The sequence below is a fragment of the Ixodes scapularis genome, unplaced genomic scaffold (genome assembly GCF_016920785.2).
Source record: "Ixodes scapularis isolate PalLabHiFi unplaced genomic scaffold, ASM1692078v2 PGA_scaffold5__190_contigs__length_132052651, whole genome shotgun sequence".
Lineage (NCBI taxonomy): Eukaryota > Metazoa > Arthropoda > Arachnida > Ixodida > Ixodidae > Ixodes > Ixodes scapularis.
Window position 1 is genome coordinate 52,779,228 of NW_024609880.1, and position 22,313 is coordinate 52,801,540.

Genomic DNA, 22,313 nt, shown 5'->3' on the forward strand with positions numbered 1-22,313 from the left:
GCCATGTTTGTTAGAAACTACCTACTTCACTTGTGCACACAGAACTTGCAAGTGCATGTTCTGTAGCTACAACTGCAAAAATAAAACACGGAAAGTAGCCGAATGTAGAGATGGAATGGTGCACCTTTCCAACTGGCATTGTAAACATTTGCTTGCAAACTCCTCTGGAGAAAGAGGGCAAGGGGGTCCTCACCCCCTGAACTGTACGAAATGCAGTTCAGACTACTGAGATATTAAGGTAGACTAGTCTCATTTATCATTAATTTCAGAAAAAAATGTTCTAAACCTAGACATCCAATCGATATGGGCACACTGATTTGGCTTTAAAAATGCTTTACTAAGGGGAAAGGTCCCAGACATGTAAAGAAAGAAGTGTAGCAACTGATGAGGATTCAGTAGGTATTCATATTTAATTCATAAAAAGATACATTTATGTACACAAGAGCACATTTAGCCAAACAAATATAGTAAGAAAATGCAGCAAGTATAAGCAGTGACCCATAAACTCGAAAGTCAATAAGATCGTAGATGATCAATCTGCAGACAAGGCGATATACATTTTAATAGAAAAAGGCTAGAACAGCAGCAGTGGCAGTGAAGAGTGCTGGTCTGTTTCCAAGAGCGTGCAACACGACTCTTGGTGTGCGGCATAACAATGTATAAATGTAGAAAAATAAAGAAAATTGGATAATAGTAAGTACGTCAAAATAACAAGAAAAATTTATACACTCTGGAAAAAGGCCCTGAAACAATGAAGGCACTTCAAATTGACAAATGGTGGCTGCAGTTAATACATGCCTTTCAACTCTACACGCCACATATTTATGTGAATGAATCCATAGTCCGCATCATGCGATTCAGCTAAATGCGACAAAAGAAAAATGTGGACATAAATTCAGGCTCAGGAAACAAAGGAATGGGCTTGTATAGTATGTGGTGCCAATAAATGGACAGATCCCCGCAGCCATAATTCCCAGCTGATGTGCCAATGGAACAAGCATTCTGGAAGGTTGAAGGCAACTCCAGAGACCTTTGTTTTTGGCACTTTCTACCAGATACCTTTACCCTGCTCATAGAAGGCTGGAATTCCACACCTCTAATGCATTACGGTTTCTGTGGTGCGGATTTTCAATGATTCCAGAATATAGGATGCTGAGCTCCATGTCTTCTTTCTCAAACAGTAGTGCATGATGTACAGTTGCAGCCCTTATGAAAATGAACAGGTGACTGTCAACCGCTTTGTACTGGCAGTGTCATGAAGCACCGGCCATAATTGCTTACGCACCTTATGGTCGCACCATCCAGAAACCACTCAGGATGACCAAACTTCCTAAGTGACCCTGGGCAGAGCTGGCTCTTGCACCTCGCCACTTTTCGCTTGCAAAATGCACATACCACCGTGGCCACCATTTCATGACTCTGCCACTACAGAACGGTCCACGACCATGCGTTGACCTTCGTATGGATCATGTTTATACACCATAGGAATGGTAACAAACTAGAAACAAACATCACACAATCAAAAGGCTTTAAATTGATAGTGTCAAAAACAGCAGGTCCATTTCCCTCCACTCTACGATTTCACGATGGCAAATCACACAAAGGTGATTTTGGTCCGTGCCTGATTGACCTGCCAGACGTTGAGTTCTTCGTACTCCTCTATGGCTTCCTCGATCTGGTTGGGACGGAACCCACGGGAGCCGCAACGCTCTACCGCGTCGGCCATCTTGACGGTCTTGCCTCCCAGCTCGGATGCCATGTCGCGGATGAGGGCAAATATTTTGTCCGTAACCGTCTGGATCCTGCAAGGCGAACAGACAAAAATTACATGAGTACACCTTAGACTGCTTACGTGTAGGAAGGCAAAAGCCAGTCATGGATAGGGTGACCAGATGTCCCGTTTTGCCCGGGACAGTCCCATTTTTGAAGTCCGCTTCTGCCGTCCCGTCTTTTTGTTCCAATAAAGAATCATGTCCCGTTTTCGCAAGAGTGCATAGTTTCGAAATTCGCAAAAATTGAGTTAAAGCAAACTGAAACTTGCTTTGAAACGAAACAAGTGCATGCAACTGAACGGCGAGCGTAATTGTTACCTAGACACTAGGACTTAGTGCGTTATGGTAACGTTTTGAAAACGGAGCAGTTATTGCATCAAATGGTTTCCCCCCAAACTCAATCTTTGCTACGTCCCCCCGCCCGTCTCCGCTGAATGTCCCGTTTTCTGCATTGAGGAATATGGTCACCCTAGTCATGGACGACGTCGAGGACGACTTCTAGGACGACCTTAAGGACGATGTCAAGAACGACGCCTAGAGGACGACCTCTAAGACGACTTCAAGGATGACGTCTAGAACGAAGCCTAAAGGAGGACACTCAAGGAGGCTGTGGCGTATTTGCGTGGGCAGCCACATTTGCCTGCGGAAGCCGCCATAGATGTAGACGCTGCTGCCAATGTCAAGGCCGTAGACGCGGTCGCCTCACAGTTTATTGCACAAAGCACACAACGAGCAGAGATGAAGTCCGAAGCGCACCTTTTGCACACAGCACTCACGCTGATAATGTATGATGACATAATTTTAAGGCCATCTTTCGGGCGCAACAACAGCACCACCAAAGCCACTTGTTTTTCACGTGATGTGACAAGCGAGGTCGTCCTATAGTCCGTTGCAACTGAAGAAGGTAAAGCAAGGGGAAGGAAGGATGGGGGGAAGGAAGCAGGTGGAATGCTGGAGAAAGGGAGCTTTCCTCCTCCTCTCCAGCGTTCTGTCTCCTTCCTCCTCCTCCTCGGCCTTCCTTTCTCTTGTCCTACATTCTTAATAGCGAAGGACTATAGAGGTCTAGTACAACTTCTAGGACAACTGCAAGGATGACGCCAAGGTAATGGGACAAGTAGGGTCACCCATTGAGTGGTGCATGCCACGCAATCGCGTTTTTTGCTCAATGGGACAAGTAAAGCTTTCGCCTTCAATTAACGGCTGTCATTCAGGCGCAATCAGTTATGAACTGCTCGTACCGTTGATTCTGCTTTTACAAAGGTTATCTGGTCAATAGTCTAGTTATAAAGTAATGGCGGTATTGCCACTGATAGAACAAGCACAGGGCATTTATATCGGATGCCCAGCCTTCTTTGATCATGCTTTGGCTCCGTGCGCACACTTGAAGCTCGCGAGAAGCCAAAGTGTTATCTAGGTTACGAAGCTAGGCACGGGAGGCTGGGCAGCTGAAACTTCTCCCTGCTGCTCTCGCCCTACCGGTGGCTGTATCTGAAACCAGCGAAATACTATTTACGTATATCACCGTGGCTCAAAACAAAGTGTGTGGCAGGAGAGGGATAAAACAAAGGACTATACTGAAACGGGGGATAAGCATGCGGCACTTCTGTCACGTTTTGGCACGAGGCGTACGGGACCCACCTGCCGGTAGATTCAGCGTGGTGAACCAGGGAGTCCCGGGACATCTCCATGAGTCTCATGGCTTCGTTGATGTCGTCCTTGTCCACGACGTCGGCCAGACGAAGCCGAGCCTGCGCAATCCCCCGCGGCATCTGGTTATTCCAAGTGTAGACTCCAAAGCACGGGTTCTCAAACTGGGTTCTAGGAACCCAGGGGTTCTCCTCAGAATACCATCGTAGGTTCCCTGAAGCGCGCGTTAATGCTAATTTTAGCGCTTGCATTGGTGCACGTTACGCACGTCAGTTCTAGAAGCGTTTTTCTACTGTAACGCAAAACCCGACCATCTCGCGCTTGCAGTGCCGGCGAGATATAAATTTTTATTTCACACATAAAATGCTGTAACTTGAGAAAAAGAAAAAAAAACATTTTTGCTTTAGAGTAACATTTTAAACTTGTTTAAGGGAAGACATGGGTCTTTAGAGGCAAAAAAATCCTTAAAACTTCATGCTTTTGAAAACGGCGATGTTGACCTCTACAGCTGCTGCTGCTTTAAATCTACCAGGTTTCTAGTTTCGTGGATGAATATTGGAGCTATAAATGAAGTTACAATGTCCATGCACGCTGAATGTGCATCGAAATCGATTGTAAAACACCGTTTTCACAAAACACAAATTTTGGACTTGCTGAAAATTTGCTGGAGGGATATCTCGGCATCTAGAAATATAACTTTTCCTGAAACATGTAGCTAAATGTGTGAAGCATACAATGTTGAGAGCACATTTCTTAATATAGGTTTAAGAACTTTTTTTTTATCTTTTGTTTTATTACTTGTTAGCCACACATGGAGCACTGAACTTCAATGTGTGATAAAATCACTACTAATGGGTTAATCTTAAAAGTGCTTCCAACATTGTATTCTCTACACTTTATAGTATTTAGTGTAAAAGAGGGTATTTTGTTGAGTAGTTTGTTCCCTATTGTTTCTCCAAACAAAGGCAGGCGAGTTTTAATTATATCGAGGACAATTCTACTGACAAAGAAAATGACCAGATATTTGAAATCAACACAAAATGCTGTCACCTTGTGTAGTTTCGTTGGGTTCGGTCATAAAATAAGAGAAAAAGCTCCAAGACCGGTGTTCCCTCTAAATAGTATGCGAGCGGTCGACTGGTCGAGTCCACTTGCGTCGCCTCGGCAAAGGGAGGTCTCACGTACCGACCTTTGCCGAAAAGCATTCGTGCGTCGCAAGTGGCAAATTGTCGATGATCGTTGCCCACCTTGCTGGGTCTTCCAAACCGTCTGTGACATGCACCTCTCATAGGAGAGCGAGGTCACCCTGTATTAAAAAACGCAATCACGAGGATGCCGCCGACGTCGCGCTCACAACAACCGCCGAAGCAGCCGCCGTTCTGGGAGCTGCCATTTTCTGATTGTGCTCGCGCATCATGAATTCTCTTCGGAGAAATGCAAAGACTCTCAGTGTAAGCGCACAAATTCCAAAAAATAGTGTACGCTAAAACAGCGCACAAAAGGCGCAAAACGCGGAGAGTGTTTGGCACCTGCGCAGAGGCAACAACGCTATTCGAAAACTTCCGATACAGTCGAGCCCGGGTATTTCGAATTATTGTTTATATCGAACAGTCCAAAAATCCACTTGAAAATCACATGTAATAGTATAGGAGCGTTGTTTTTCTGTATTGAACTCCACGGTGGGGACACTCGATATAGCAAACTAAAATGGCCCCCCCGTCGCCTCTCCAGCGGTCGGATTGCGGCGCCGGTGGCGAGCGCAGAGCTCACGTTGCGGGGCTGGCAGACCGCCAAGCCAGCATACGCGCATGCGCACGGGGATACGCAACAAAAGAGCAATTAAAAGAAAAAGAAAAGCACCAGTAGAAGAAAACAAAAAAATTGGAGGATGGCAAAAGCAACGGCACGCGTTCCAACAGAGGACGGCGAATGCCTGCGGTTGGAACGGTAGCGTGTGCTCTTTCCCCGAACACCGCTTAACCTTAACCCCAAAATAAAATAAGCAAGGAAAAAAAAAAAAAATTGACCGCATCTTCATGTGGTGATTGATGTTGATTGGGGCGTTTCTCCCTGCATCCGCATCTCCACAACGGTCCTTGAATGCGAAACCGACGGTTGTGGCCATCGGTTTTGGTTTAGTCAAAACTGCAGGGCTCTTCCGCGGCATGATATGATAGTCCGACGACGACGCACTCTGCTGGCACGCCCTCAACACCGCCGACGCCACCGGCATTGTTGCCAATGCCCTTTCGAATCGCCACAGCCGTTTCTCCCAGGGTATGAAAATGACGCTGACGAAAACTCGAAAACAAACGTGGTTCGGGGAGTGGCCGCTCATGACCCAAGCGCTCGCACACTATCTCTGCCCTTTCTGCTCTGCGCTACCATATTAGTCTCCGTTCTGCGCGCTGCTCCTCTCGATTTTCCTGCGGCCGCGCACCCTATGGCTCCACCGTCGATGTGCCAGGCTTTCTCCGTATAGAAAAAACTATGGCTCTACCCGTTATTTTTTTTTTTGCTTTTTTTTTTTTTTTTTGTTGCTTAAATTCAGTGAGGTTTTTTTTGGTTTTTTTTTTGCTTTCTTAACTTTATTTTATGGATCGAGTGCTTTTTTATGCGGCTTGCCTTTTCCGTTCTTTCATTTTTTAAAATTATTTTAGTGTTTTGTTGCTAACGCTGTGTGGAAGTCACAAACACCGTCGCGTAAATGCGGTGTTTGTGATCTTCACCACCCAAGCTCTACTGTATTTAGGGGCTCTTAGCAACTTCATTTAGTAAGGTCCTGTTTGTTGCAGCATTCGGTAGTAGTAGAGAAGTGCGGAAATATCAACTGGAGCTTAAATTAACATATTTTTGTATATCAAATCATCGATATATTGAACCATTGTACGATCCCCTTTGAGTTCGATATATCCGGGCTCGACTGTAAATGCATAACTGAACTACATGCTCCCTATCCCCAGTATCTTCATTATTGCTTACGAGGTTTGTGGGCTTTTGCACTACTTTACTGCAACAATACCGGGACAAGGAATCAGGCCAGATAGGAGTTACTCGAGATCAAAAGGTTTGAGAACTCCTGCTCTGGGAGGTGTTGACCAAAAATGAAAGGATAAGTATAGAAGATGAGCATGTTGGCGGAATTACATGTTACTGAAAGAACAAACAAAGGGAAGGACACAATGACACATCTGTCAACTTTTTTTTTTCATATCACTCTGTGTATTGAAATTTGAAAGATGTATTGTCGTGTCCAAACCCTTCATTTATTCTTTCAGTAATGTGTAAGGAAAGGGCATTCTCACAAGTGCGGTGGACAGCCGCAGGATGGCCAGGAGGGTACGCGGGGACATGAAGGTGGAGTCCTTGTTGTTGCGTGCCTCCTTGCGCATCTCGACATAGGCACCCACGATGTAATCGGTGAGCTCTTCAGGCACGGCGGCGTTCTTGCTGCGGCAGAGGGCAATGTAGCGCCGCATCAGCCGCATGTCCAGGGGCTTCAGCGTGCCCCTGGGGGGCTCCGAGCAGTGCTTGTGCACGAAGGTGATGTGGTTGGCCAGCCTGCGGTGCAAGCATGGGCGGGGTTAGAGGGGATGACCGAGATGTGTCAGACATTGCTCCGGTCCCTCCTCTAATGCTTACGATACTGAAGGTCACAATTCCAAGGCAGATGAAACCACTGCTTTAATCCTTCTCCAGATATCTTACACTACTGGCAGTTTCAATATAATCGTCTGTGGCAGATATATTAGGTACCTGCAAAGAGGAAACCCTTGACCAGCACACATGTGTGGAATTTTTACTGGGCTGTGACAATGGGTCATCCCCCAACAATGTGAACTGTTATCTTTAGTGGCCCAAAAAATACATAAATGTTTGCACCCTCCTTTTCACCTAGCACCAGGTCTTGCATGCAAGGAACATGAAACAGGTACCACTATTTTCAAGTGAAGCTGTCTTGGAAAAGCATCAGAGCAATGACCAACATTTGGCTGAGGAACATGGCACATTGTATATATATTGGCTATATGTAGTATTTACAACACTGCACATTGTATATATATTGGCTAAGGAACATGGCACATTTATATTGAAATGTAAAAACTCGCGAGCTTGCAATGTTAGGAACGAGGCATTGGTCGTCTCCTGAAGAAAGGTTCCACATCAAGCGCACAGCGAAATAGGCGCCGATCGGCCAGTTGGCAGATGCAAGAGCTCGGGCTTTCATTATTTTATTTCACTTTAAAGGGACACTGACAGGGTATTTATGCTCGCCGAGGTTTTTAGTTGTATGTGGCACATGACAGCCCAACCACCCAAAACAAAATTTGCGGCTTGAAATTTGGTTTCTTTTTGCCCGAAAACCGCCTATCAAGAACTGGCCGGTTTGAGTCGCGCTCACTCTCTTTTCTGTGGTCACGGGCCGGTTTCTAAGGTTGAGACACAACCACTAAATTTAATCAAAGTCGTTGGTCATTGAAGGCACACGCTCAATATTAAAAATATAAAAAAAATATGAAACCCATTGTTTGTGGCTTTTAAAAAGCTGCAAATACGTTGATTGGAAAAAAAAAAAAAAAGTTGCATAGAGAACTGGAAGCATTCTGTGCGCTGCGTAATTCTCAACATGGCGTCATCTCGCATATCGTGGGGCTTGCGGGCTGAACGGCAATGGCTGCGGACGACGGGCGTGGGACCTCTACTTCAGAACTACCGTTTGCGATTCATAGATTGCGGCCCCAAAGAAACGGTAGGTTCCTCACTTCCTAAAGATTTCAGTCTCACCTTTTCCTTATTTGTTATATTCACGAAAGTTTCCGATCCCAGTCCTATCACAGGGCTCGGGAACCCACCTGAGATCGTTCTCTCGGTCCGGCTTGTCCTGGATGAGCCAGAGCAGGTCGAAACGCGACAGCAGGGCTGCCGGGAGCTGCACATTCTGCTCGATGGTGCGCTTGGGGTTGTAGCGGCCGTAGGCCGGGTTGGCTGCCGCCAGGATGGACGTGCGGGCATTCAGCGTGGTCATGATGCCCGCCTGGTGGGAAGACACCAGGGATCGGGTTGGGTGCAATGCTCTCGCGTTTTTCATAATGCCATTAGATGACTGTGCACACTACCACCAATGATCTGCTAGCACATTCAGAGACCTTTCCTCTTTCTGAAATGCATAGAAAAAAGAAATCTGGCAACCTAACTGTGTGGTCATAAGGGAGATACCACAGAGTTAGGGCCTCAACAGACGAAACAGTAGAGTAGAGACCTCCGTGTCAAACTAAAAACTTGTTCCCCTCCCCCCCCCCCCCCCCCCAAAGAAATAAAAAATTAATAGCAGCCAACATTCTTGAAACCTAAAATCTTGGCTAAATCAGAAGTTATGAAGACAGATGAGAACCAACTTGGTTCCGTGCAGGAACTGCATTCCCCAACCATGTTTTACACAGCTACAGGGGTCTGCCACAGCATACATGAAAACAGAAGTGCAGATAGCGAACTTGTTTCCCTTCCTCTCTCCCCCTTCCGACGCCCGCATACAGGTGCCACAAACTCTTGGCAACTTTGATAAGATTGGTCACATGTGAGTGCGTTTTCTCACAATCATACCACGCCCTCTCTTTTGAGTATACAACAGGCGTGACTCCGCACTTCAGTGACTGGCCATAGCTGTGTTGATGCTTCATTGCTAATAAACCCTGCTGCACCTGTAATATGAACTCTCCTCTGCTTGCGCTTTTGTGCATGGCGTGAGTGAACCCAGAATGGCGGCCAATTCCTGGCTTCTATGTGGCATGACGGCCAACATCCGGGTTACAACTCTTATGACCGGGACCCTTAGGTGAAGCTAAAGCCACTAGATAAGCTACACTTGAACCAGAGCCGTACATACACGTTTTTAAAAAACGCTCCTAGGCCGCCGCCATGTTGCTGATGCTGATGCGGCTGGTGCGACTCTCGCGCCCTCTATCAGCTAGAAATTTTCTGCCACTCTCTTGAACTGTGAAGACCCGCTCAGCGCGGTTCTCTGCCTACGTTTTTGCGATTTTGCATTCAACGTTTTCTCGCCCCTCTTGAAAGTTTCCATGTAATTTTTTTTTATGCGTGCTGCATACCCTTTCTGTGTTATCTTCCATTTTGAGAAATAGGGCTGGTAAGTGCCTGCCATTCAAGCTTTTCTGCTCGACATTCATGGGAAACGAAGGAGATGAAGGACGTCGAACGGCCCTCGATGCGATTTTGCGAACATTGTTCTCCCCCCTCCCAAAGATAATCCGTGTAGAATCCTCAGTCATCTCCAAAAATAGTTGTCCGAGTTGGGGTGGGAAACGGGTCAGTTGCGATCGTTCCTTCTCCTTGGTGCTGTTGTGAAAAAAGGAAGCTCTCCCCACAACGTGCCCCAAAATGAAGTCATCTTGGATTCCGTCCGATCGTCAAGATGTGACTGTCGTCGACTGTGACTGTGTTATTTCAGATCTTTCTTAAATAAATTATTTTCAGATAATGCTGCATCGTGTGGTACGTACAATATATTGTTTGAATGTCAACATTTGCTAAATTGTATGTCCGTGTCCTGTTCATCGGTAAACACGTTATTTGTGGGCGTGAAAAATGCATGCCTTTCTGCTGTCTTCTGTTGTAAACTATTTTCGACAGCTAAGCGCTTTGTCGTTTTACATGTGGCTAATAGCGGGGTGCCGTGAAAAGTTATCGTAAAAAAAAAATAAATAGAACTATACATTCCAGTCGCATTCATTCTGTTGCACGTGTACCCAACGAAAATGGTTTATAGGTTTTTATTGCTTTTTTGTTTTTTTCAAATGTGGTACAATACTTTCTCAATGACCTTGAGAAAATACATGCACCATGAAACACACAATACAGCGGGAAAAGTCGAGAATTTATCCCCCAGCACTGTTTGAAACTGTGCCTACGCAGGCTGCGCCTAACGCAGTTTACTCGGTTAGGGTTAGCAGGGACGCCGGTGAGAGTCCAACCTCACACCCAGTGACTGGGCTTGAAAACGGTTTGCTGCCCTTGGGGTCAAATGTTTCTTGGAAAGGTGTATAGAGAGAGTTTGGCCATTCATTGGGAGGTACAGAAAGCAAATGAGGAGGCGCCGTTGGCCGAAAGCCGGCCAGGCGTGTTCTGGGCGTCTTCACAAATTTGAACATGGCCAACCAGAAGTCGGAAATAATACATGTTACTGTAATCGAATGGTGGTCGCGAGAAACAATGTTAATAAGTGCGTCGGAGTAACTCTTGGTGACTGAAAATATGGTGGACGTGATGTTTCAATCACGGCCATCCAAAATCATGGTGGAAGAGTGTGACTAGCAAAACGATCGACATAATCCATACGCCAGGTGCCGAGGGCCAGGAATTTGCCGTCCGAGCGGTCACACTCTGTCCGAGCAAAACAGAGTTCGAGCGGCACATTTATTTTTGACATCTCTTTGCTTGATCAAAATGGAAAATCACGTGCACCATATTTTCAACCATGAAGAGTTACTGCATTTAGCCTTTATGCTCTTATTAAAACTGTTTCTCCCTACCACTGCTAGGGGACTCTTTTCAGATTCTGGTTGGCCAAGAGAGCATGTCAAGCCCTGCCCACTCCTCCTGCTGACCAAACTCTCTCTATACACGGCTCTGACTTACACTATTGGCACTCCATTCCCCGACTACTCTGTGAGAGCCGCCATCTTCGCACTTAGTGCAGAGCGGGCACAATTGACAATGGTTACGATTTGAAAATGCAACTTCCTGAGTCTTAGCTTAGCTACAATGTCGGGAGGTTCGGGCGATACTGCTTTGCTCCGTCGCGGAGTGCTTTAACATTTCTGGAGGATGGAAAGAAGTTTCCTGCGATTCCAAACTAAGCTTCGGACAACTGACAACAATGATTTTGGAAGCCCCACCTTGGCAATGGAGATGGTCTGTTGCTCCATGACCTCGTGGATGGCTGTGCGGTCCATGTCCATCATCTTGTCGAACTCGTCGATGCAGCAGACCCCGCCGTCCGCCAGCACCAGTGCCCCGCCCTCGAGGGTCATCTCCCCGGTCAAGGGGTCCTTCATCACAGAAGCCGTCAGGCCCACCCCCGACGAGCCACGTCCGGTCGTGTACTGGCCTGCACCGACAGTCAGGGAAAGAAAATGATACACGTGCCAATAGACTGCTGTTTGTACATAGGATTGCCAATAGATTGCTGTTTGCCCGCATTGAGTGTCGGGGCCCAACAGACCACTCCAGACATATGCGGCGCCCCCACCGCCTTTTTGACACATTACTGCAATCCAATGTACAGCACGTGAAGGAGTATCCATGCATAGAAAAAGCTGTATGTGTCCGTTTAGCATTTTGCAATTTTAGAATGCAAAGGCGGGACAAAGATGACAAAACAGGGTATGCATCGGTTTTGTTAACGGTTTGATCCGCTTTCTTTGTGTTCTGAACTCGCGTAAAAAGAGAGAAGTGATTGCGCTGCTTCCAGGGAGTATGAAGTGTACAAATCGGCCCAAGTGTACATTGGAACAGCCCCAAAATTTCCTGCACCATGCCGTGCACTATGAGGCCACATAGGATTTTCCAGGAAGATTTTTTAAAAGTGATGAAGTACTGAGGTTATAAGGTAACTGTAAGTATGGCAGCATGTGCACGCCACGATAGTAAACCAACGAGAATGCCCACTCACCCCTCGGAGAAAGCCGATCAATGTAGGACAGCAGCTGAGATTTCGCCACCCCTGGGTCACCCATCAAGCAAATGTTCACATTGCCTGGAGAAAAGATGATGGCCCGCAGCTGTTAGTTACATTTGGAAAAATTAAGCAATGACCTATCGTGCGTTCGGGAATTTTAAGTAAGGAATATTCTTAGATACCATTCAACGCAAATGTCAGTTTATTGTCCTCTCTTATAGCATTACTGTGGTGGGGCTTTGTTCATTCCCTCAAAGAAAAGTTGAAAATACCCAAAGGCCATTGGGTGCTTGAAACCTGTGTACTGGTGAATCAGAGTCCAGCCCTCATCATGGACTGATGCCATAAAGTCATTCAGACTGGATACACAGGTTGCTTCTAAGTAACCATCATTTATTTTCTTGCAATATTTAAATGACAACATGCAAATCAGGAAGGCAAGCTATTTGACCAATAGATTTATTTATATGGAATTTGCAGGGCATGTTCATGACTAGGAAAGAGGATGACATGCAGTTTTAAGTTTATCATTGAGTAAAAGTACATAAAATAAACACTGTGCCCCCCAAAGAAAACTATAGTTCAGAAAAGGTAATTGGCAATGGCCTGTTCTTTCGGTGAAACATACAGTATAGCATGCATGTCATGCGGCTATGGAAAAGAGTACAGAAATTACACAATAATTAAAGAAAATAAAAATGTGAAAAAAGTTCGTATTTTTTTGCATGCATTAGGTTCAAGATACTGCAGCCTTTCATAACAAAATACCATGGAAATGCAAAAAGTAAGCTCACAGCCTTGCTTTTTACAAAATTTCGGTACAGAAACTTCAAAAGTTGGCTCTACAGATCAATTAATTAGCAAATGATAGTTTTCCTGAACTGAGATTTGATGTCAAAACGTGGAACTGAGCTAAACACATTTGAAAGTTCTAAAAGCTGCACTTTAGATGGTGCCGGCATGTCAAAAAAATTTATTCTGGAAAACAATACTTGCTGCACATGGGAAACTTGTTAACATCATCCATCAGGATATTTGAAAGCTGACAAACTGTTAAAAATGTGACTAAAAAGCAAAAGTGCAATTTTAAGTGACCTCACCTCTGATCTTCATTCCGTTTGGATTTTGGTCAACGCCTCCAACAAGAAGGAGGAGAAGAGCCTTCTTCACGTCCTCGTGACCGTAGATCTCAGGAGCAATGCTGCCGGCCAGCTTCTCGTAAAAGTTCTCCTCTGTTCCCAACACACGGAAGAGCAATGGATGTCACAAGGTGCGATCAGCATGCTGAAGCCAATCCATACTTGTGTCGATCAGAGTGGTGCATCATCTCACCTGTGAGTGCTTTGAGCTCTTCCTCGGACATGGCTTCATCGTCGAGCTCATCATCCTCCATCTTGTTCATCTTCGTGATTTTCTGCCAAAGGAAGGAAAAGTGTTTAGAATGAAGAACTGCAACTTCAAATGCTCAAGGGCTCTCCACGAAGGCACTGGAATATTTTACATTAGTTTTAGAGCCTCTGAACGCAGAATTTTTAAGTTCCTCGATACCTTTGTGTGAGCAGACAGCAGCAAGGTGTTACAAAATCACCTCTTTAACAGCTTCATTAAAAAAGTTCTGATACTCCCGTAAACCTTTCCCATATCAAGAGCAAGAATTGTAGTTAGACAAGTAGCCTCAAGGCAATACTATTCATACTTAAAGTATTATTGTTTCCGGGTGGCGAAGCACATACTTAAAAAAAGTCGACAATCTCCTTGTGTATCTGCAAATTTCTTGGGGGCCAATTTATTCAGGGAACATTTTTAACTTTCGAAATGAAAGCACAACCTACTCATCTCAGACTCAGTCTGCAGCAGGCTTTTCTGGCCCCAAGCCTACATGCGAGTTTACAATACCGCTTACTACTGCCCATCCAGTAAACCAATCGAAGACATAATGCAAAGAGGAGGCTAGGGCCGGACCATCACTCACGTGCGCCTCAAGGTAGGTGTCCGAGAGCAGCCCGCTCTGCATCTGGCGGAAGCCCGTGCGCAGCAGGGGCAGGAAGACGCCCGTTACCGACACGTGGTCTCCGGGGAGGGCGCACCGGGTCAAGTCCCCCCGCACAAACACCGTCATGCTGCGCGGGATGTTGCCCACCGGAACCTGGTCGCTCTGTGCAGCCCGAGAGTTGCCCCAGAGGGAAAAAGGGTTGTTGAAGGGCGTGACCAGATTTCCACAGAAACACACAACCTATAGGCAGTTTCACGTGCCATACTTCTGGTTCGAAATCTTGCCGGATACCATGTTGATTAACTTTCCGCCTATGTCTTTGTATGGGCAGGGGCAGCGTTTTTCGGCTCGCTCGAGTTCTTTTGCGTCGTGATTGACTGTACCTGCCGGAGAGGTCGGCAATAGAAAGAAGCATCATCTCGCACTTCATTTTTATACACATTGGTTTTTATTCAAATTCCAGATGAGCCGGCAATTGAGAAGTTGACGTGTCTGCGGTGAATATGGCCCTTGTAGATGCTGCCAGGGCAACTTCAAAAGGAGGAAAGGCGGACCAAGTGTGGGTTTGTGCGACCTAAATACGTCCCTGGTCGTACATTTTGAGTTCTGTCGTCGACGGAGCTAATCGCCATGCTTATGCGCTTTACCAATGCCGAAACCGACGCCAATATCTATGCATATGAACTAATCGGGAAAGCAGCGGATGCTTTTCATCACCATGGCGAGATGTGATTTACAGGAAGTGAAAAGGCATTCTGTGAAATATCTGTTTAGAGATTCAGCTCCAGCTATCCAGAAAGGATATTTGTAGCTCAAACTCCAGTTCTGCTCACATAAAAACCGTCAGTCGGACGTTGGCGGGCCGACTGCTGCCCTATTCCTCAGTCACGTACTATGACGATACGAATTGGGAATGTTCGAGAAACAGTATAGAGCCTTTGTCGATGAAAAGAATAGAATCCATAAAACACACTAGTATCTTGAATCTGTAACCCACAACCTTGCAAGTCGAAGTCCGCACTGGCGAAATTTCTAGTCTACAGCATGAACCTGTGCTTCCATACCTCAAAGGCAGAATGACCTCACGCTGTCCAAATAATCACATCTAATCTGCTTGTTTTCTTATTTTGTTTTGAGCAACAATACCTCAAACAAAGCTCCGTTTCCTTTTCTCTATAAATTCAAGACAGAAAACCCAAACGATGCACCATTGCTTTCCATTTCTGGAACATTTAAGCAAGATCTGTCAAGAAGAAGTTTGACCAAAGGCAACAAGTGAACTACGTACGTGCTCCTGAATCTTGAGCTCCTGGAACTTGATGAACTTAGAGCCCCTTGTCTGGAGGTAGAGGCGCCCGCCGGCCTTGTTCACACGGCAGTCGTCGCTCGGGCAGGTCACCAGCGGGGTGAAGCTGGGGCTGCTGATCTGCACACCGATGTCCCCGCTCAGATAACAGCGACTTGCGACGCCAACAGTATGAATGGGCATTTACCCTCTTTTCCTGTATTTAAAATAGATACGCCCCAACCCAAACTAACGTTTCGATGACAGGGAGCGAATGTGAAAGGGCAAAAAATTTGCCATACAGGGGCTCTAAGTTGGACACTCGGCAAGAAAGCTAGCAAGATCGCTGACCGTCGCGACTTGCCAGTGCCAAGGTCAAGTGCGGTGCTGGCCAATAGACTTTAAGCATATTTTGGCGCCGCCTTTCGGCAGTGTCGAAAATGCCGGGCTGCAAGCCTCAAAGATGGCGGCATCTTCGTCTGCGTTTCGACCCAATTCTGGACGAGAAGTTCCAAAATCGCAGCAAGCGTTGGTTTAAAAAGAAAAAATTTCTTGCAAGCTGACATTTGACAAGGTCTGTTATTGATTACAGTACCCAATCATTAAGTGCTTGTTGAATCTCTTATTTCCAAACTAGCGAAAAGTATTTTTAAACAACAAAAAAAAAGTCCTAAAAAGAAATGTTTCACAAATTTAGGATTTCACTGTACAAACGTGCAGCTTCACTATTACACGGTACAAGACGCTAGTGTTTGGCAGGGGTGCAGGGGTCAGAACTGATATAAGCCTGGCGACATAGGAAAACATTTCGTACCAAAACAAAAATGTACAAGGGAAGGAATTCTTTTAGGAGATTCGTGCAGATGAGCAAATTTAAGAAACTGAATGCGAGTGCTGCATCAGAGGGGCTCAGATTGACGAGAACGTTTTGAGTTAGTTGATGCATTACTGCAATCTAGATGCATCACATTCCAACTGGCCTCCTTTTGAGTCTCAATACAAGGACGGCGTGCTGCCATCTTTAAGACATAGTTTGAAGGGGAGGGGAAGCAAAAGAAATAAAGAGAAGAGAAAAAAAGCCTTTCAAGGATTTTTTTTTTTTAGCCTGTCATAGCTGAAGTGGGCACTCCAGTTGTTCGATCAGACAGCATATTCCATACCTATCGATCTCTTTGAGGGGCATTTGCCACTGAATTTCTTACCTGTCACTGGCCCAAGATTCAAGTTTTAAAAGCCAGAGAGGAAAAACAAGCCGGCATAAATGGGCCCCAGTCAAATGGTTACGAGACAAAATGGCCAACAGTCCATGGGCAAACACGTATTGGCCCCTTAAAATGTGTTAAAAAATCTGCCCATGCAGGGTATTAGATGCTCGGCAGTAGACCAGGGGTCGAGAGGGAGGTGGGCATGAGCCGTTGCCTCCCTCCCTCGCCCCCTTCTCATAGCTGCCGCTTCTGCACCTAAGTGTTTCTCCGGTTAAAGCACTGCTTTTGCAGATACGAGGCATCTACTGATGCATAGCAATGTGCCAAATACACCCCAGTATGTGCATTTTTCTTGTTTTTTTTTTACAAGGTCTAGAGGATTCTACGCTGCTTTACTACTTCAATACCAAAACTGGGGGGGGGGGGGGGTTTCCTAGCTATCGGTCAGGAGGGATAAGTGTTCCTCGAGACAGAGAAGTCTAAGAACCCGTTTTTTCAGCCTTCTATATCACTGGCATGGTGCACGATGCCAAAGACAATGAGTAATTAACGAAGGTAGTGAGGTTGTCATGCTCACGGGCTGGTAGGTCTCGGCACCACACTGGTCGCAGGTGTAGGTGGCGACGCGCAGGATGGGCTTTACATCGGTGCACCGGGTCACAATGCCCTTGACCATGACCAGCTTTCCGATGCTGCTGGCCTTGACGTCTCGCACAGACATAGTCTTGGTGGCAGACGGCATCTTGAAGTAGACCTCACTGCATGGGCAAACCGGCCATCATAAATGAACCCCCTTACAGCTGATTGCAAACCTCCATTACTGGGCATTGTGTGAATTTGCCATGAGCCAGGATAAGCCAAGCATCAGTTTGGCAAATCGATAAGGAAATAATACAAAAAAAGTTAAATTCATTGTTTTGTGCTTACAGTTTTCTTTCTAATACGTATGTATTACAGAGTTGATGGGATTATGGACTGCAGTGGCGAACGTAGAAAACTTTTTTTTTAGACGAGGGGCTGGACTTAAGGCGGAAAGCAAATTGTCTGCTTCTTCTGCAGGGGTTGCGGTGACTTCAAAACGAGGTCGAGCTCCGATTGGCATTGATCGAAAGAATAGTGGGTAGACCTCAATACTAGATGTTTTGAGGTCTACCACTGTTTTTTGCCAATCAGCCAATAAGAGCTCAGCGTTCTGACATCAGTGCGACTCCTGAGCAAAAGAGCAGACAAACTTGCGCTCCACATAGGGCAACCTTTCTGGCTACACCCCCAATCCACGGTAACATACATTTCTAGGGAAATGCAATCAACAGGGAAGGAACAAGCAACCACACTAAGACACTAAAAAAAGTGCACTGGGCAAAGAAAACTTGTGAATATCCTACACATGGCTCATAATTCCCAATATAGGTGAAAATCAGATCTGCCAAGAAACCTGTTCTTCTGCAGAGAACTTCCCTTCCTTCCCTTTTTATTGAGCAGCTCAAAACTCAATGTTAAAATGCCGCAATCAACGTACTATCTCCTCATCAGCTCCGGCGGATATTTGTTTCTGGGGTCCCTGACGTCTCCAGGTTGGTGGTTGCGACTCTCCATCAGCATCCGGTGCTCAATGTAGACATCCAAGGCGTCCTTTGCCACCACCTGTGGAAAGAAGAGCCATATACGAGTTAGGGGACACTGAAGTATGCATAGGTCGCATCCCCTCCGTTAAAGGGCTGTCCGACAGAACACTATTCTCTTTTACTTTTGCCGTTTGCGATTTTGCATGCCATAAAAGCGAACACAGAGTTTGCACACCGGATCTGTTTTGCTGCTAAACTGCTTTGTGTGCGTGCCTATGTTTTGTCTGGCCAACCCTTTAATGGTCTTCAACAAACAGGAACATATGCTAATGTATCTGTCAGACCTACACCATTTTTAAACTAACAAGAACGCAAAGATTAATGATCGAATTGTCGCTTCTGGCTCTTTGCTCTTAACATAAAATACACTGGTTTGCAATATCGTGATCTCCAATATGAACTATTAAATTACCATGTGAACCTATGAAGGTAGGATTCCTCGTTTTTGGGGCTTTATATTTAGGAACATCGGGACTACTAATTGGCTTTAACTTTTTTTAACACTAAACTGGTGAGACCGAAAATGCTTCCCCATATTTGAATTAAGAAAAATTGTTGTGTTGGATTTGAGAGATTCGCTTTAAGTAAACAAAAAGCTGCTGCTTTTGGATTAGTGCAGGTGATTTCTACCCAAATACCACTACCAGGCACGTAGCCAGGATTTTGTTTCGGGGGGGGGGGGGGGGGGGGGGGAAGCCGCCGATGACAAAATGCTGTATGAAGGGGAGGGGGGAGATAAGGTCCCAGCAAAATGGAAGATTTCGGGGGGGGGGGGGGGGGGGGGGGGGGGGGGGGGCCCCATGGACCCCCCCTGGCTACGTGCCTGACCACTACTTCATACTTTCATAACGACAATTTCTGGCCAGTGTTTTCGACCGAAATGAGGCAGATCCTTTGAAATGAGCTAGTATATTAGAACTATACTGCTCTTTTTTACACCTAATGAGCTCTAAAACTGAGAATACTGAAACCATGGTCGTTCGGTTTCTGGACAGAAACCAGTTTTAACCAGTTTGACCAAAATTGGCAGGGGGTTGCCAATTTTAGACCAAATATAAGGGTCTACCCAAACATTATGCTGATCACAATGAAGCAGTAACTGAAACATTGGATTTGTTGATGGAATTATAAGAATCTCAACATAATCTATCAAATTATCTCATGCAACCCATGTATGATTAATGGTTTCTGAACTCCCTAAATCAGTGCAAATATGCTGAATTAAACAGCCATAACAACCTTACAAACCACACAACGCAAATCTGTTAAACAGGCATAACACACTTACTCGACGCTACCCAACTTTTAACTTTGCAAATGATTCAGGTTGCACATGTTTTGATAAATTGTGTGAAAATTTGAGCAATGCACATATGATATATGCCAATATAAACTTGGACGAGCCTATTTTGCCGGCAGAGTAGTCCGGGCAGAAAAATGCCGGCAGTTGCCTCCCATTGGCAGGCTGCAATCGTGTGGCTATACTGCTGGCATGTTTTTGGGGGGGGGGGGGAGGGGGGGGGGGGGGGGTAGCGTGCCGGCAACCGGAATTATAACGTGCCCTAATAGGGAATTTTAGCAAACCGTTACCGTGTACCGGAGCCTTTGAAGCACGCTTCTAAACACGTGCCCAGGTGGTATTGTGACCGCGGGGGTGCGCACTTAAAAGCATGCTTCAACGGCTTCGGTAGTGCGGCTTGCGGAACACTAACAGTTTGCTGCAAGTCCCCAGTGATACAAGCACAACAAAATGTCCCTACAGCGTGCAATTCGAGTAATAAGTATTAACAAAACATGCATGTATCACTGGGGCGCGTGTGTTCACCTACCCCGCCTAAAGCCCTTCAATGTGTTTGCGTTTGTCTTCCAAGTAGCGTAAAATGCTCCAGTGCACGACGCTGTCTCGAGTGGCCCTTGGAAGCAAATGGTGGGCAGCACTGGCGAATGGCGGCAGAGCACCTGCTCGGGGCACCTGTCTTGCGTGTTTCCACAACAATGACTAGTGGTGTTTGTAATAAATCCTTTTATCATGAGGCTTTAACCCGGCCCACCCTTCACACCACTTCGCGGCAACAGTCTGCTGCAGCTCATTAGAAAAACTTTCTGCCTTTCCACTCTAGTGAAGAAGGAAGACCAGCGAAGCTGTACTATGGTGGGAATGAAATATTGGCCGGCTGCAAGTTGGCAAGCCAGAGTGGAAAGGCTGGAAACGTTGCAGCGATCTACGAGCGATGACGGCAACCAGACAACCGGCAGACACAACACTCTGGACAGCTACCGCCATCTATGAGAGACGGTGACAACCAGACAATCGACAAAATGGTTGCTGCCGTCGCTCACAGATGGCGGTAGCTGTCCAGAGTGTTGTGTCAACACTTCTTTGCTGACGGACACAATCCTGGGGAAACCAGCCCTCAACAGCTCCACTGTAAAATGCTAACCCACCTGGCCCACTCGTACACACCGCAGCATCGTCCTCCCACCCCTTGCACACAGCAGGGACCAAACTTCAGTCAAGTGACTGCAGCCACCCAATGATGGGACACTCCTGCCAATATTTCTCGTAAGCTGCTGTGCCGACTGCTAGCAATATTTCCACTTCTTATGCGGAGCGCAAATTTGTTCCTTTTGCAGGGGTCGTGGTGGCGTCAGAACGCTGAGCTCTAGTTGAAGGATAGGGGGTAATTCTCAAGGCAGCCTGCTTTGAGGTCTGCCCACTATCCTTCAATCAGAGCTGGGCACCTTTCTGACGTCACTGCAACTCCTGCGCAAGAAGCAGACAACTTGCTCTCCGCATAAACTTTTTCCCCAATTCCACAAGTTTAACTCGCAACAGCAATGGGTTTTCATACGTTTACAAACCGGATCAAACGTGACACAAAATAACCTTTCTTTTTTTAACATAGTCGTTATTTCAATGCGCCAAAGAGCTGATTCTACCTCCCTCTTTGTCCAAGCGCCTACCCTGTGGAATCACTTACCAGATGCTGCTCGCCAGGCCCCAAGCGTAGGCGAATTTAAAGATCTGGTGCGGAATCACCATGACACCTACTCTCTTCATTAGACTAAGTATTCTCACCCTTTTATAAATTACATTCCAACATCTCCATTTCATCTGTTAACGTATGGCCGAGGAGGAAATCAGCATATGTATGCACAAGCTTCTGCCTTTTGATTGCCTCAGGCTCTCGGTCGTATGGTTGTTTTAGCCAATAAACACCTTTGAACCTTTGATACTACTGTTTGAATGTCCTCACAAGCATCGTGCATTTTCACCAAAGCGTCAACGCAAATACCTCCTTTTGTTTGTAGTCGGGTAGCATCTCGTAGACAACATCGGCAAACAAGTTGACATAGCGACGTCCGTTCTGAAGGATCGCCTCTGCCAAAGAGGAGTCAAAGTCTTCGACATCGTCCAGGTCAACCGTCAGCGCAACCTGTTCCCTGTGCGCCAGATTCACCTATACAAAAAAGGAAAGAAAAAAAAAAAGTAAACAGTGGACAAGAATCGCGGATCAAACGATCGCGGAAATAACGTAACTGCTTAATCGGACCGCCGCTAGAATACTGTTACAAACCCAAAAAGGCAGGGCACAGTCGTAAAAAGTTTGCTTTGGGAAGTTTAAAAATGGTGCTCGGTTTAAAAGCTTCGTAGATACGGTGGTCCGCACGACAAAACAATGGAAAGAGAAACAAACACTTACGAGCTGCTTGGAATAGACATATTCTTTCTTTCCTTTGTCTCCCGTCACATAGAAATCGGTGAAGAAGGACTTTATCTTCTCTGAAATCGAAATCGGACACTTGTTAAGCAGTCACAATGAGGCGGGACGAACAAGCTCCGTGAATTATCGAGTAATAAAAACTCAAGGGTTACTGTAACAACCAAAAACTTACCCCGGTCGCCGGCATAGTCTGTTCCAGGCATTTTTAAAAGGTTCGGCGGCTTAAAATGGCTTGCCTTCAGGCAGAATTTGCGATGAAAACCCCGAACAAAGCGAATGACCGCACGTCGTTCAGAAACGGCGGGAAAAGTTAGTCACGTGATACCTGGCGGTTTCCCTCCCCCTTTCAAGATTTTCTCCTTTCTC

The 22,313-nt window shown here is 46.0% G+C and overlaps 1 protein-coding gene across 1 annotated transcript; it reads right to left on the reverse strand.

The window, feature by feature from the left end:
* Positions 1–385: 385 nt before the first annotated feature.
* On the reverse strand, positions 386–22,288 carry LOC120846861 (DNA replication licensing factor mcm7). The gene is made up of 15 exons (XM_040218756.2): positions 22,120–22,288; positions 21,927–22,006; positions 21,519–21,683; positions 18,117–18,241; positions 17,175–17,355; positions 15,396–15,533; positions 14,087–14,269; positions 13,447–13,528; positions 13,215–13,346; positions 12,109–12,192; positions 11,333–11,544; positions 8,273–8,454; positions 6,725–6,980; positions 3,411–3,520; positions 386–1,802 (listed from the first exon to the last, which is right to left on the reverse strand). The coding sequence occupies exons 1-15, from the start codon at positions 22,148–22,150 to the stop codon at positions 1,595–1,597; spliced, it is 2,169 nt and encodes a 722-aa protein (XP_040074690.1). The 5' UTR covers positions 22,151–22,288; the 3' UTR covers positions 386–1,594.
* Between the last annotated feature and the right edge of the window lie 25 nt (positions 22,289–22,313).